Source organism: Cryptotermes secundus, unplaced genomic scaffold (assembly GCF_002891405.2).
Source record: "Cryptotermes secundus unplaced genomic scaffold, Csec_1.0 scaffold292, whole genome shotgun sequence".
NCBI lineage: Eukaryota > Metazoa > Arthropoda > Insecta > Blattodea > Kalotermitidae > Cryptotermes > Cryptotermes secundus.
In genome coordinates this window covers 661,786-677,802 of record NW_019731979.1, presented here as the reverse complement: position 1 = coordinate 677,802, position 16,017 = coordinate 661,786, and the positions used below count along the sequence as shown (strand labels likewise).

The window sequence follows — 16,017 nt, the reverse complement described above, 5'->3', positions numbered from 1 at the left end:
AGTTCTCATTAATTGCACACCCTGAATATGCTCAGTACCTGAATGTTTTTCAAACATATAATTATATATCTTTATAGCCTTTTGTTTTTGAACATCCTCTCTAAAATGCTGTGGCATATTTGCTCAGAGCAAGAACTGTGGAGCCAGAGAAAAGCTGTTGCTAGCAAATGGCTCTGAAACAACACCTGTTTCTAGGCAATGGCTTGGTAAACACGTCCCCATGGCAATGGATACACATGCAACAATAGAGGTACTGTTGGAAACTGTTTTGTACTCAGGCCATGGAAAGGGGTTATAAGGAAGGCAACTGGGGCAACCCAGTCAGTTCTGTATGGTGGGCTGTGAAGAAAAGGGATAGTTGGAAGAGTGATGGAAGAGAGCCGCTGTTCAGAAAAGACTTCAGCACAGAAGGAGGAATAGCCATTGTTGGAGCAATTACCAGGCAACTACTAGTGAAGACAGTGCAGGATGACAAAGACTTAGTGTGTGTGCTGTAGTGAAGTGTAACATGTGAAATTCAGTGATAGCGCTATAATTATATGTAGTCACGAATCGTGTGTTAAAGTGGTCAGTAAATCCAATATCCAATCAAAACCCCCATCTGTAGTCACTCATACTATGTGAAAGTATTATTTAAAACTGATTATTTCTTCTTTTTTTATCATCAGAACTGGTACAGAAATTTTGCTTGGTATCTACTGTGCTAAGCCATGCAATCTTGAAGCACCTTCATTTGACACCTGTATTATCATATATACATTTCTGATTATTATTATTAACGCTTTTGCATATTTNATTATTATTATTATTATTATTAACGCTTTTGCATATTTTTGCCATGATCTCAAAAGAATACTGTCAGATTTTCAGACCAGAATTCTAAAATAAAGAGGAAGAAAAATGATGGCAGAATGATAGTTACTTGTATGTGATGAAATGAGCGACAGAAACGAGTGTAGCTTGAAGACACCAACATAAATGACAAATTATGTTGTGCTAAAGAAGTTAATCTCTCTACTTAAAATGTGGCTTTCATTTTCACATAAAACTCGATAAAACGCAAAATAAAACGGGTGGCTTTCGTATGTATTACACTAACTGTGGTGTTCTTGTTCATCGCAGAATGACGTTAAAGAAATCAAATGAATGAGCCTCCTAAAACTCTTCCCAGGAAGAACAATAAGCATGGCATTCAGTCATGTAAAAGCTTTAATAATATCAGCTATTTTTTTTTAACACTGAGATTCTTAACTTTGACTAGTGAATATTCAGGTGTCCCAAAATAGAGGGAGCAACTCACGTGTGATGACAATTTGAGCTCTTGCAGCCTACTGAGAAGGACCTCGACGGTTGCAAGGTGACATGGTACTCGTAGTTGGTGGATGTGATACAGGACTCACACCAACTAAACCCTGACGAACTCACAATGATATTTTTGGAACTACTTGCAATAAATACTGGTGGCATTATCTGCCTGGCGTTAATTTCCCCCTCTACCCTATACATGTCACTGCAGAGGTGAATGCTTAATTTACCCTCATATTTCACTGAATACACATGTTGCAATATGTTCCACATAAACATTGTAGATCTTGATGTGGTCTACATTCTATGATACATACAAACTTCTTATATGACAACCCATTTTAGCAGTTTTAAAGATTTTTTTAATGTTTTGTATATGCTAAACATTTTAATGGATTGACAGAAACCAAAATTATATTTACCCCAATGATTTATAGTGTACCCCCACCTATGCAACAAATTTTATCAAATTCTGCTGGTAGTATGCTGAGAATACACAAAAATATATGTTTGTATTTACTGCTCTCCTCACTTCCATAGACCCCTTCAACACCAATGTTTTAATTTCTTCCTCCACTTGTATCATTTACTGCAAAATAACTGTTATCAGGTACAAATTTCTGTTAGAGAAGAACTACGTGAATTTCTCATCCACATGAAAATTTGGAAATGTATGTCATACAAACCTTAGGGCCTCTGGAATTGAGACAAAAAATTAGTCAAAAATATTAAAGTGAATTGCTGAAACAGGCAAACAAGCTTGCATTCTGAGACAAAACTATGAATGGTGGATAGGAATATGTTGAAATGTGATGACTGGGTAAAGAAATTGGCTAACTTAGGTAAAATGTATTTTTTTTATTGCTAGTAGGAGTGGGCCCAAGTCCCTTGTACTGTGGCCACTTCTGGTCTATTGTACCTGCCGCAGATGAAAGGTGAGGGTGATTGTGGAGCAATTGGTGGAAAGAAGATTGGCAGGGGAAACTGAAGTACTCTGAGAAAACCTTCCCCAGTGCCACTTTGTCCACCACAAATCCCACTTGACCAGACCTGGGATCGAACTCGGGCCGCTGCGGTGGGAAGCCAGCGACCAACCACCTGAGCTATGGCGTGGCCCAAAATGTAAAATATCAAACCTCATCCATCTAAACTAGGAACAATTTATATTGCAAGTGCTCTTGCACATACCTAGGATATCTGCTCCTCGTTCAGGATAGCCACTAATGGTCAATGTGTGTGAATGATCAGCTGTAACTATGATTAGTGTGTCATCTGGATTTGTGACTTGAACAGCATATGCTACAGCATCATCCATTTCTGATGTTTCATGCAATGCATGACGGGCATAACCGGCGTGGTGGGCATTGTCAATATTGCCACCTTCAACCAGAAGTACATAGCCTTTGGGATTCTGGGAGAGAAGTTTTAGTGCCTGTTTTGTCATGTTGAGAAGTGATGGCTGTCCAGCAGGGCTTGTATCACGTTCCAGGGCATAGGGTAAATGACCAGGGCTAAACAAACCCATTAGATATTCCACCTGAAAAAAAAATTATGTGGTATCAAGATGTCTTAAGTGCACAATAGTAACTCAAACTTTCGTATCCAGTCCCTGACATTCTACCATTAGCCATTTCCAGTAGATTGTCAAAGAGTTGCATAAGGAATACCAGCTGGCCCAGCTTAAAATTTTAATTTTCTTCTCAAATATAAATGTTCACATTTTATCTCTGAAATAAGATGTGAATACTTCAACAAAACTGGTTCAAGCAAAAGGTTTAACTCATTGCCCATATAGAATAACAGCTGCTCATTAGTAAAACACAAATGTGTATGTGAGGAAGTATAATTTTTTCTATATTAGGTATTAATCTATGAAAGATAGTGATGAAACTTGGATTGACAAGAACCTCTTGATATTTTATTTAGTAAGAGAAATCTTTCCTGGAAAGAATGGTACACATAATAATCCCATACTGATTGAACATAAGTTATTAACACTTTCATTGCTGCTGGTGTCATAAGATATAGCAGGCTGTCACTGCTTTCTACTATTGGCATCATGTGGTGTCAGGTGAATAAGCAAGAGTTAAATGCCCCCCCACCCATATATAAACTCAGCATAGAGGACATGCCTAGAAAACTCAGCAGTTTCAGTTTGATGTTGCCAGACCTTGAAAAATACATATTATATTAAGTGTTGGTGTGCAGTGGATAGTAAGAGATAGTAAGAACTACCACTCTAGATGAATGTCTTAAGACATATCAAATTTTCTGACCAGAGTAACTGGCTTCATATTGGTCTGCATTTATTTTAGAGTAATGCACAGTTAGTTCCCATTGAAAGAGCCTGGGTAGAACCCAGATCAATTCAGGTTATAGTAATGAAAACCCCATTACTGTCTCTAGATATTGAGCTCATGCCACTTTACTTACTAAACAGAGTTACATTATGAAGAAAGTTGTCTTCTGGATTTAGGCACCATGTATTCTTCGCTTTGGCCGACGTTTCGGAGGAACGTAGCGCCTCCATCTTCAGAGCAGTTTAATGGCACTACAGCTACTGCTCTCTGCATTCCAAGCCATTCAACTGCTCTGAAGATGGAGGCGCTACGTTCCTCCAAAACGAAGAATACACGGTGCCTAAACCCAGAAGACGACTTTCTTCATTGTCATCGCCGTGAAAACCTCAAAACTTACAGACTTACATTATGTTTAGCTGTGTACTGTTCTTTACCTTAGTAAGGTCAGCATCCATGAGGTCCTGAGTTGTGTTCACAAACAGATAATTTTTCCTTCCTTTTTTCCACTTCTCCACAAGATTCTGCTTATCATCTCGAGTACAGAAAACATAATCTCCTTGTTTTACAGGCACTCCAAGTTGATTCATTCCACCTCCAAGAATCACCTTCAGGTTCCTGTATGTAATGATGGAAGTTGTGTATTATTCAGACCGTTAATTATATTACTAACAAACGTTGTGTCACATTTATCACATGAACACTATTGTCTTGAAGTGCTCTTTATGCTCATTGGTGAAATTGTGGTCAGTCAGTCTGGCCCATTAGATTAAAAACATGTCAAAGTCAGAGTTGAGGTTTGTTTTCCATCTTACATGGAGTAGGTTGACACCAGGTTAATGAGCCTGGTTTATATTCTTGAGGTACCAAACTTGGTTATCCAGTTTGAGGATTTTCATAATTTTAATTATTAATATGTAATATATATTGATTATATATATAAAAATTGTAACTGTAAGTGAAACTCTGAAGTATGCAATTTCAGGTTGTTGTAATAATGATATATTGATTGTTAGCTCATTGCATGGGCGCAAGTTAAGTAACAGGTCACAGAAGAACAAGTATTGTATTTTTTGTTTCTAATAAGGAATGGCTTTCACTGGAATCAGCCTATAACAAATATAATTCCTGAATTAATATTGTCAGTTTGCCATTGACTACAGCCAACCATATATGAATAACACTACCCATTAATTTCAGCAGTATTCAGCAACAAAATAGTACTGTTCTGTGGTACATATTTATGCCTGATGCCATTAATCACCTCACTGTAATTCCTACTAGGAAATAAACAGAAATATATTAGATTATTAGATATGACTTCAAACTGCAATGGGAATTGTGTCTTTGGAGAATGCCTGTATAGAATGGATTCTGCATGTACGTGTATTTTAATTTGTCTTTCATGACTGTTAATTGCTTCTTCAATGATATTTTTTCTCTTGGCACTACAGCTCCAGTGGATCTAGGCCTACCTCCATGAACTTCTCTGTTCACTTCGGTTTTTCTAGATCTTACACATTCGATAGGACTCCTTGGGCAGGTGATCAGCTCTTCGCAAGGACTCTACCTGTACATAAACACAGAAAAACGCACACACAAACTAAGCATCCATGCCCTGAGTGGGATTCGAACCCACGATCCCGGTTTCCAAGTGAGCGAAGACAGTACATGCTTTAGACCGCTCGGCTACCATGACCGGCTCTTCAATGATATATTTGACAAAATGAACTTACTTTATTAATGCAGTATGTTGAATATGTTACAGATGTACTATTTTCAGACATTTTCTTGTTTAGTAAAGCAGTTCCCATGTTTTCTTTTTGAATAGCAGCTTTATTATATTATAAATATGAATGAATCACATGGTTCTTTATTACAACAAACTTCTAAATTTCACTACTTCTTCTAAACAATGCTTTCTAAGCTACAGCCTATTTATATTTCCTCTAATGAAGAATGCATTTCTCTGGAATTAGATACCTAAAAACCAAACAAGATTACTGTATTAATATTTGTAGTTTACCATTGATTTCAATGGGCATTCTATGGTATATAAACTCTTATTTTTGTATTATCTCAACAGTGGGAAATGAGGGGTATGGCGTAAACTCAAGACAGTTCTACTTTACTAAACACTCAAAATGTTACTAAATAAAGTTTAAGTTTTCAAGTTCTGCACACCTTTGTGTATGTAGAGATATGTATGTCTTCAATTAAACATGCAGCACTTAAAAAGTGCTTCAAAGAAAATTTCAAATTTTAATGATTTCTATGTCATGTCCTGATTTTTGTTACTTTGATTCATTCATAAGAAAATAGTAGAAGTTCAAAGTTAGCTTAATTTAAATTAATGGTTATATTTGGCTGATATGAACCAAAATTGTGTTATTTACATTTTTTGTTTGTACCCTCAATAGCTTTTGTGGGTAAAATTTATTATCTAGTTTTCAATTACTTGGATTGTCAGGCCAAGGACGATGAGATGGACAGGCATGCAGTACGCATGACAAAAGAAAAATGCGTAAAATATTTTTGTGGGAAATGCTGAATGAAAGAGCTATTAGGAAGACATAGGTGTAGATTGGACAATGAGATTATAATGGGCCGTAGTGGAATAGGTTAGGATGTGGACTGGGTTCATCTGACTCAGAATAAGTATCATTGACAGGCTCCTGTGAACACTGGAATAAACCTTCGGCTTGAATAAAATGTAGGGAACATCTTCAATGGCTGAGCAAGATTCTGAAGAATGGCTGAAGAAAGATTCAGCTCAGTGCAGTCAGTCAATTTCAGGGACGAAACATATTAATGGAGAGGTAGTCTCCCCATTATGTGTTCATTTATATTCCTTGTGCAATGAATATATGAAACGTTTCATAGAAGAGCTAAAGATGCTAATGAACTGAGGCCATTATATTGTGTATACTTGTACTGTTTATATGCAACGAGTTATTTAGAGGCAATATACATCAAAAGTGAAAGTATTAAGTACACGTATACCAAACATAAACACTCTGACCTTGCTGAATATGTATGCAGTAGTCATATGTTTAGGACGAGAAATTCACTGCGTTATTTAACAGCGTTCGGTAGCAGTAAGTATGAAAAGGGAAATTGCGGGATAACTGTTATTATTACTTAATTACTTACTTACTCATGGAGCTGAGCCCTTCTGGAGGAGCCGCCAATTGTGCAGCTACTCAAGAATTTCCCAGCATTTTATGGAACCCGAGGGTTCATTACCGTGTTCACAAGAACACTCCACTGGTCCCTATCCTGAGCCAGATTAATCAAATCAATACCATCTCATCCTATCCATCTAAGATCCATTTTAATTACGCCTTGGTCTTCCCAGTGGTCTCTTTCCTTCTGGCTTTCCCACCAATATCCTATACGCATTCCTCGTCTCCCCCATTCGTGCTACATGACCTGCCCACCTCATCCTCCTTGACTTGATCATTCTAATTATACTTGGAGAAGAGTACAAGTTATGAAGCTCTTCATTATGCAGTTTTCTGCAACCTCCTGTCACTTCATCTCTCTTCGGTCCAAATATTCTCGACAAACTGTTATTATTATGTTGCTTAACTTTTCGAGATATATCTTTTCGTTAATATGGATTGCTTACCGTGAGAACCGTCAGGATACTTCGGCGAGTGTCAGTGGCGAGTGCTGCGGAGACGGCAGGATATCGGTGTTACTGTGCTTTGAAAGTAGGTGTCCGTTTCAAGAAACAAGAGACCCAGTGAATTTGCCAATTGTGAAGAACGAAAGTGTTTTCGTGAGCTTTGCATGGATACAAACATGGAGACCAGATGGATTTAGTGAGTACAAGTTATGAACAGTTTTGACAGTTTCTAAACATGTGTGACCTCTTAGTAAGACATACTATTATAAGAAATCCCTTCATATTTTGAAGTTGTTTTCCGGGTAGGTAAAGCTCATGTAAGTTTATTTGTTTAAGAAAGTACTATATAATACCAATAGGTATAACAGCATAGCGACGTTCTAGGGGACTGGGGTGCAGTTTAAGAGTGGAATCACTTAAATGTTTTGAATATCGTTAAGGTATATTTTTATGACAGTTTCTTTAGTTATTGTCTGTTTATGTATTTATTCATTCATTAGGATTTTACACGTATGTTGATGGTTGATATTAAGATTATACGTGGATAAGATTTATAAGAATATTTACCATTATATTTGGACTGCCTGAAGGAAGTGGCCGAGCCGCCTGCCCCATACTATCTAATGCTTCTGATGTTTTGTCAGCCTGTCTGCCCAGTGTGTTTACATTTTTTTAGCATTACTTTTCCTGTATTCCTTCCATTACGTTATACTGCTCCTGGCATTTTGTTTGTTTCACATCATTGTCTGTCTGCCCAGAATGGTTACATATTCCTGTAGTGCTCCACATATTATGTTCCGTTGTATTATAGTATCGATGCTCGTTATGTTCCTCCGAAACGTCGGGATTTCTCCAAACTACACGGTATTACAACCCAGAAGACCGTATTTTTCGTGGTTCTCTGTACTTCAATCATCAGTGATTCGGATCACAAGACGCGAATGTATGGATTTCTGATCTTGTTTGGAATAAGGTAATTTTATATTAAAAAAAATCTATTAGGCACAGAGATTATGTTTGTATCTAAGTCATATACTGAGGGGTTAGGATGACTCCTGAGGACACTGAGTTTCATTTTTATTATCATAGTCATGGTTGATATTGTTGTTAACTCAATTCGAAGCATGTGTCTGCCCCTAACACCCAGTTTGAATGTTACAGGTACTTTTAATTAACTTTGTAATTGGCCTTTGAGCTGTTATTTTGCATGTAAATAATTAAGAATTGGAAGAAGTTATTTGAATACGATCATCGGCGTTAGATTATAGTTTTAATGATACGTTTTTGGGCAAACTGAAGTAAGACTGAATTAATGGGCTGCGATGGCTATGTTCCTTGTTTGTAAGGATATTTAAACAACTATAACTTTCATACTTTCGTAAGTAAAAATATTGTTTCTAGTTTGCGACATTGTCATTGACGAATGCTTCGAAAAGGGAAGGGTAAAATGTTTATGAATGGTGAATGAAGCTATTTCCGTAAGTGGTCGTGGCATATTTTAAAACACCATTGTGTCAGTGACTTGGAAGGACTTTGGAAAACCACTAAATCCCATATCAGTTTGTTGTTTCGTCGCAGTTCAAAGAAGTGCATGTCATATTACTCTTCTGCTGAACCGTAGATCTACTTGAAAATTCCATCTCCCAGGGTATAACGCCGCATAATCCGTTGAAAATAAACCGACGTCAGAGAGGAAAATATCGTCTGCACCGTCAAGCCGAATGATAAGCCAAGCAAGGTTTGCTGCCTACTTCAGGCTGGTTTCATACTTGGCTTACTCTTCAGCATTCAGCCTTGGAGACGAACGCGACATATTTCACCGAACAGTTGGTTCATTTATAACGGAACACATTGCACTATATCCCAGAAGAAATAATTCCTCACAACCACATCTGTGAGAGCCTCAGATCTCACGTAGGTCTACCTGCTTGTCACGTGAACTAATGCTAATTAGTGTGTAATTTCAGACACAAAACAGATGTTACCTTCCAGGTTCGTCTTCGACCAGTTGACGTGCCACATCTTTCACGCAATCCTTGTACTCTTCTGGCACTTTGGAGTCGCACTCCCAGTAGCGATTGTTGGTATGGGCATACACTGCTGCCAGGGTCGCGTGCGTGATCCTGGTCGTTGTCACGAACCCTGTGTCCTTTTCTGCCATTTGAGCCCAAGTTATTATATTTTCAACTTTCGCTTTCTCGTTGATTGAACGATCACATACTTTATATTTTGCCCTGTCGTCAAGACCTGCTACGTTGAAGTTGACTTTCACTCCAGCAAGCATTGCCGTAGCTGTGCCAGCTGAATCCGGTACCTACGTATGCAAAATAATTATATTTAGTTTCGTGCTTGACAAATAGTAATCTTTCTCATAGGCCTGACGGTTGAAGGAAGACCATACTATTAATTCTAAATTCACTTGCTTGTCTTCTCTTCCTTAATTTTTCAGGATGCGGAGTTGAAAGTGACTCGACTGGATATATTACGGGTGTAAGGGCTTGTACTTGCAACACAGAGAAATTTGCCTGTCGGTGTGCGCTCTCTGAGTGCTATGACGATTCAACTGTGTAGTTGTCTACTTACTTGTGTGAGTTGCTATGATAACGCAGCCGTTTCGTCGCAGGTATAGGAAATGCCACCTTAAATACTTAAGTTTTTAATTTGGATTTAGTTTCAGAGGCGGATTTTACGCCTTTGATCACCGAAAATAAACTTGCATCATGTTGCAGTATCTTTATTTTGAATCCATATGGCCGTATTATAGAATTATTATAATATAAGATTAAGGGTAATTGTTTTGGTTCCAAATATGTAAAAACCCCTAAAAACAACTTTATCAGCTGAAACGAATCTATAAGAAGGCAATTTCTAACTTTAAGAGTAGATATTGAATATAGAAAAGTCTACGATATACTGAGCAGCGACTGGATGAAAAATAGTTTCCAAGAGAGGACAGCATTTAGAAGCAAGGCGAACTTGAATAAGCATTTTTTTATTGCTAGTGGGGTGGGACTAAGTCCCTTGTACTGCGGCCATTTCTGGCCTATTGTACCTGCCCCAGATGATAGGTGAGGGTGATTGTGGAGGAGTTGGTGTAATGAAGATTGGTAGGGGAAACCGAAGTACTCGGAGAAAACCTGCCCCAGCGCCACTTTGCCACCCACTTGACCAGACCCGGGATCGAATCCGGGCCTCCGCGGTGGGAAGCCAGCGACTAACCGCTTGAGCTGTGGCGCGGCCCTGATCAAGGCACAATGCATTTGCTTATCTTCCTCTTACATATGCATGCAGTGTATAAGCATGACTGTGATGGGAATTTTGAAAGAAAAAATTAAAACAAAGGGCTGCAAACTTCTGTTGGATGCGATCCAGTTTGTTGGCATCAGTATATGCAATAGAATTCGAAACAACAGAGGCGTCTGAAGCTCAGATCTAATTAGGTTAATATGCAGAGGGAAACGAATTTCGTCCACAAGCTCTCCATATTATAATTCCTTCTCAAAAAGTCGGAAATAATGTGGAACATATGGCCTGTGTTGTCATGGCCATACATAGCACGTTGATGGGTGCATTTAAGACACGCACAGTGCTCAGTAGCAATCGGCTCCGGTATAATGATCGTGGAATACACACACGACGAATATTGCGGCATGCACTTAAGTCTCAGTACTTGTGATAACTGAGTTGGTAATGCTGCATTGGGATGCACGGTACGTTATCCTGGTCGGCGACAATAAGACGCTGATATGTTTCGATGATTGGAGCAGGGTCTCAATGAGACAGGACACCTATCTCACACTTGAATGCAGGAGCAGGGTCTCCATGAGACAGGACACCTATCTCACACTTGAATGCAGGAGCAGGGTCTCCATGAGACCCTGTACTGCAGCCACTTCTGCCCTATTGTAACAGCCCCAGATGATAGGTGAGGGTGATTTTGGAGCCATTGGTGGAATGAAGATTGGCAGGGTAAACCGAAGTATTAGGAGAAAAACCTGCCCCAGGGCCACTTTGTCCACCAAAAATCACACTTGACCGGACCCGGGATCGAACCCGGGCCCCCGCGGTGGAAAGCCAGCGACTAACTGCTTGATCTATGGCGCGACCCACCTCGGAGTTTTTAATGACGATTAATTACATCCTCACCAGTACTTACGGGGCGCGTATCTTTGTTTACATGATCGCCCTCCAAGGATGCCAGTTGGAGAAGGGCTAAGACATCAACACCCGGCGGATCAGCTTCTTCATCTTAATATTCTCTGGCTAGACTCACGTTTTACGTCATCAGCAAGTCACCTCTGGGCACGGGATAATCCTCATGCTATCCATGAATGTGGGTATCAAATCCGGCTTAGCGTCAGCGTTAGGACTGGAGTCGTCGGGGACATTGTATTCTGCTGACAGGCTGACTGTTCAAGGTGATCGTGATTTTCTGGAAACTGTTCCACCGAAGCTGCTTGAAGGTGTGTCTCTGGTTGTGGGTAAAGTTTGTGGCTTCAGCATAACGGAACTCCAGCTCACTATGGGGAAGTTGTCAAGCAGTGGTTGATCGCGACATATCCAGGCAGGTGGACTACATGTCGAGGGCCGATTGCATGACCTCCTCTTTTGGTAATTCTAACTCCTATGCGTTTGCCTCTGAGAATATATGAAGGGGCACGTCATGCAATCCCTCCTAGAATTGTGGATTATCCCGTGATAGAATCTCAAGCAGCCTTGACGGTGGTCGGTGACAATATGGTTAGGCGTGTTCGACAGAAGACCGTGCAGCGCTCTGTCGGCTTCCTTTAATTTGACGGAGGCCACTTAAAACACCTACTGTAACGACTACGTCCCCATGGTTTGTTCTTCTGATAGCTTGCGCAATTTGACGATGACGTGTATCTCGAGACGTAAATGTCGCACTTCATATGTTGTACAATATTTTTTATAAGTAATTACATTATGCAAAGCTTGCGCACAAATTTCATTTCATTCTGTATAATATTTAGAGGCAGTTAATGGAAGAGAGGCGGTCGCGGTAGCCGAGCGGTCTAAGGCATGCTCGGAAGCCGGGATCGTTGGTTCGAATCCCACTCAAGGTATGGATGTTTGGTGTGTGTGCGTTTTTCTGTGTTTGTGTAAAAGTAGTGGCCTGGCGACGAGCTGATCACCCGCCCATGGAGTCCTACCAAATGTCTCAGATCTAGTAAATCGAAGTGAAACGGAGAGTTTCATGGAGGTAGGTCGAGGCCCAAAATTTGGGGCTGTAGCGCTAAAGGAAAAAATAGGAAAGAGAAGGAAAAGTTTGCACTGCGAACTAGATCAGTTAATTACTACGTGTATATTGAGGAAATATGTAATATAACTACGGAAATGAAGTTCAGAATCCAGAACTTCACTCAGATCGTAAAGGAATCTGGAGTCTTTTGCAACAGGGTGTAACAGAAATTATATTCGTCAACCGTTTAAATTTGGTTGACCATTATTCAAAGGAGAGAATAAGGTTTACTTAACATTGTTTAAAAAGTAAGTGGCTGGCATTATGATCCCCTGACAGCGAGTATAGTGTCGTCTTCTTAAAAATGACTCTTCTCCATGGAGTTAGATAAGTTACTGAAAATCATGTTTCCAAATCTAAATTGTCTTTTGTCATATCTAAAATTCCTTTACGTGATTTTGACAATTTATAACTGTCTAACCTTCAGATAAACTTTTCCATATATGTGATTATTGTTCATGAACATTCTGGCAACATCTGGTATCGAAAAAATTATTTTCTTCGTAGTTAAAATACTTAGAAACCATGTTTTAGATTTTACTAAATATCCCTGTATCAATGTGTTGTATCGGGCCGAGTGACAAGCTTTCAAAAATTTGATTTTAACTAAATTGATTTTCAGTTTTTAATGGAAAATTATTGTTATGCAATATAGTGTTTAATATTTGATTACCTGATAATCGACTTCATATGTTTTGGCGAGGCCGACAAAAGGGAATTTTTCGAAGCTCAGTTCATTTTCTTCCCCTAAACCACCCTTTTGTTGGTTCTTGTAGATGCGGGTTGCTGTGATTGTGGACATTCCCATGCCGTCCCCAATGAATAGTATTACGTTTTTCGCTACATTTCCTTTTGACCTAGCTGCTTCTTGTTGTCGTCGTATCTCAAAATGAAGACGTTCCTGGCCAGACCTTATCCAGTAGTCAACGTTTTCATCCCTCGTCTCTACTCCTAGAAGTAATGTAGTTGCTAACCACGCTATTACTGTGACGCCTCTTCTGAGAAGTAACTGGAGCATCATGGTGATCTGAAATATCAAGTTTCCTTCATTGATCTAGATATAAAAATAGGAAATGGAGTGAATTAGTCAAATGAATTACTGAATCTTCCAGTTAGCGAATCAATTTAATTTCGTTTCGAATCCTCCTGATTTTGTTTCATGAAAATAATTTTCTTTTATTTATAATAGTTACCTTTGTGAAATGAAATGTAGGTACGGATAGTGCTAGCAGGTGTCTAGGGAACTAGTGCTAGCAGGTGTCTAGGGAACTAGTGCTAGCGGGTGTCTAGGGAACTAGTGCTAGCGGGTGTCTAGGGAACTATCAAGTGTGAAATTGCTATTTTACGAGATTCACAGGCATAAATATAATACATGTTATACGTTTACATAACCGTCTCTGTGGTCTAGTGGTAAGAGTTCCTGACTAGAGATTCAGAGGCCCCGGGTTCAATTCCCGAGGCTACCAGATTTTCTGAGAAGTAGTGGGTCTGGAACGGGATCTACTCAGCCTCGTGAGGATAACTGAGGAGCTACTTGAATGGAAAACCGAGATTAACGGCCGTGTCCACATTTACAGAACACACAGCTTTGTGTACTTCTACATAGCAGGGACTAGTGTTTATTGTATTATATCAAGGGTCTGGGATTTTACCATAAATTCTGTGTAACAGTATTTCCAGCAGTTCTCAAGTTAACATTATGCATATTCAGTGACGTCGTTATTTCAAGGCGATTTTCCAGGACTTTAATGCATAAGACTGGATCATACTACAGCAAGTACTCTTTCATACGGCTACCATATTCTGTTGACATTTCAAGCGGCTTTGTGCTACTGCGCAAATAAATGTTAAGTCTGTACACATGAAATATAATTACGCGGAACACAGCACGGTGAGCCCGGAGTGCATATGTAGGCACGGAAGCTCAAGACACGTGGGGTGCCGGTTTGAACGACATCCGTAGTTCAGGGTTCCATATTTTATCAGATCCACAGATTTCACGAAATTTCTTTTCGGATGACCGGCTTATGTGTTCGGCGAGACTTGTTTCCATCGTGGGTATCTGGGTCTTCCTGTGGCTCTGCAGTAACGTCATACTGAGACAAGTAATTCGTAAGTTCGTGTGTGGTCATACAGATGTAGAAAATATACAGATCTATGCAACTCTCTGTAATCTAACTGTGATAGAAGCTATTTTGCATGTCTTACCCCGAAGGAACTTTATTTTAATGTGTACAAAATACCACACTTCTATTAGGGCCAAATTAATTTATATTTTTGAAAACAGAATACGATTTTACTTAATGTATTATTAGCTAGTTTAGAATATATATTTAGACTCTAGACAAAAGATGACATGCCACTTGAATATTCATGATTTTACCATCAATTTCTATGAAGAATTCCGTGTTTTGGAATGTGGCGCCGTGTAGACCTTGTGTGAACCGACGTTTTGCAGCCACCTGCTCAGGCTGGTTCCTCGCTCTCAGATTTTTCTACCCTAAAGATGGAGGCGATACGATCGTCCAAAACGTCGGTTCACACAAGATCCACACGGTGCCACATCCCATAAGATGGCATTCGTCATAGTCACCGCCGTGAAAACCTCAAATATTACATGTACTTTTATGTTTCTCCATATATGTACTTCTGTACATTATCATTACTTAAGTGCACTTATTATGGACGCTCTTATTTTCCGTCATTAATTCTTCAAAGCTTTTGTTATGCCATTAAAATCGTTACTATGGCTTTACTCTCGAAAATATTTTAAACTTTTGAGTTAAAATATTTCCTGAATTTATAAAAAAAATGCATGCAAACCGACAATTTCATAGGATTAATAAAAAAGACTTACTTGGTTTCCAACCGCTTGAAAATACTTAACAGTTGATTGCCTAACATTATACTTCAAAATGGAGTGCGTTATCTGTACATAAAAGCAAGTAAACTTACAGCGCTGAGGATGGTTTTCGATATACAACAGTGCAGCACTGCGCACGTCAGTATACTAAACTTGATAAAATTTATCCTTGATTACGTGACACCACTCTTAATTATTCTGTGTTTTTTATTTCTAATTGTTCTAGATAGAGTGCAGCCTAGTTAAGATATTCTCTTTCCGTAAAATTTCCCTTTTATGATACTACAACGTGCAGTAGGATCTGAATGATGTTGACATATACTCGTTACATCCACAATTCTGCTTTAAATGAGTTTATACGCTGTAAGATACAAAGGTCAGAGACTCGTTGCAGTAATACTGATAACCTGAGATTCATGTGCCTGTGACCCGAATGTACACAGCTCTGCTTACGTAATAGTATGACAACTGAAAGATGCAGCACGGTGGTCAATATCTGTACTGTTCTGAGGAGATATTGTAAGGAAATAGCTGCTCCGGTCTAGAAAACCGAAATTAACGGCCGTGGGGATTCGTTGCGCTGAACACGCGACACCCACTATCCGCTAAAGTTGGCATTAACTTCGCCGACAAACGGCGGTCGCTCGGCCGGTATAGTTCG

The 16,017-nt window shown here is 39.2% G+C and overlaps 1 protein-coding gene across 2 annotated transcripts in view; it reads right to left on the bottom strand.

Annotated features, from left to right (window-relative positions):
• LOC111867380 (alkaline phosphatase 4) overlaps positions 1-15,679 on the bottom strand; it is a 17,946-nt gene extending 2,267 nt beyond the window's left edge. The window contains exons 1-5 of one of the 2 annotated variants that reach the window (XM_023857176.1): positions 15,351-15,679; positions 13,167-13,520; positions 9,219-9,547; positions 4,040-4,220; positions 2,494-2,842 (exon numbers count right to left, since the gene is read on the bottom strand). In XM_023857176.1, coding sequence (XP_023712944.1) covers positions 2,494-2,842; positions 4,040-4,220; positions 9,219-9,547; positions 13,167-13,514 — 1,207 coding nt within the window. In that variant the 5' untranslated portion in view covers positions 13,515-13,520; positions 15,351-15,679. The remainder of the gene's footprint in view (positions 1-2,493; positions 2,843-4,039; positions 4,221-9,218; positions 9,548-13,166; positions 13,521-15,350) is intronic. The other variant, XM_023857177.1, reaches the window with a different exon arrangement.
• Positions 15,680-16,017: the final 338 nt, after the last annotated feature.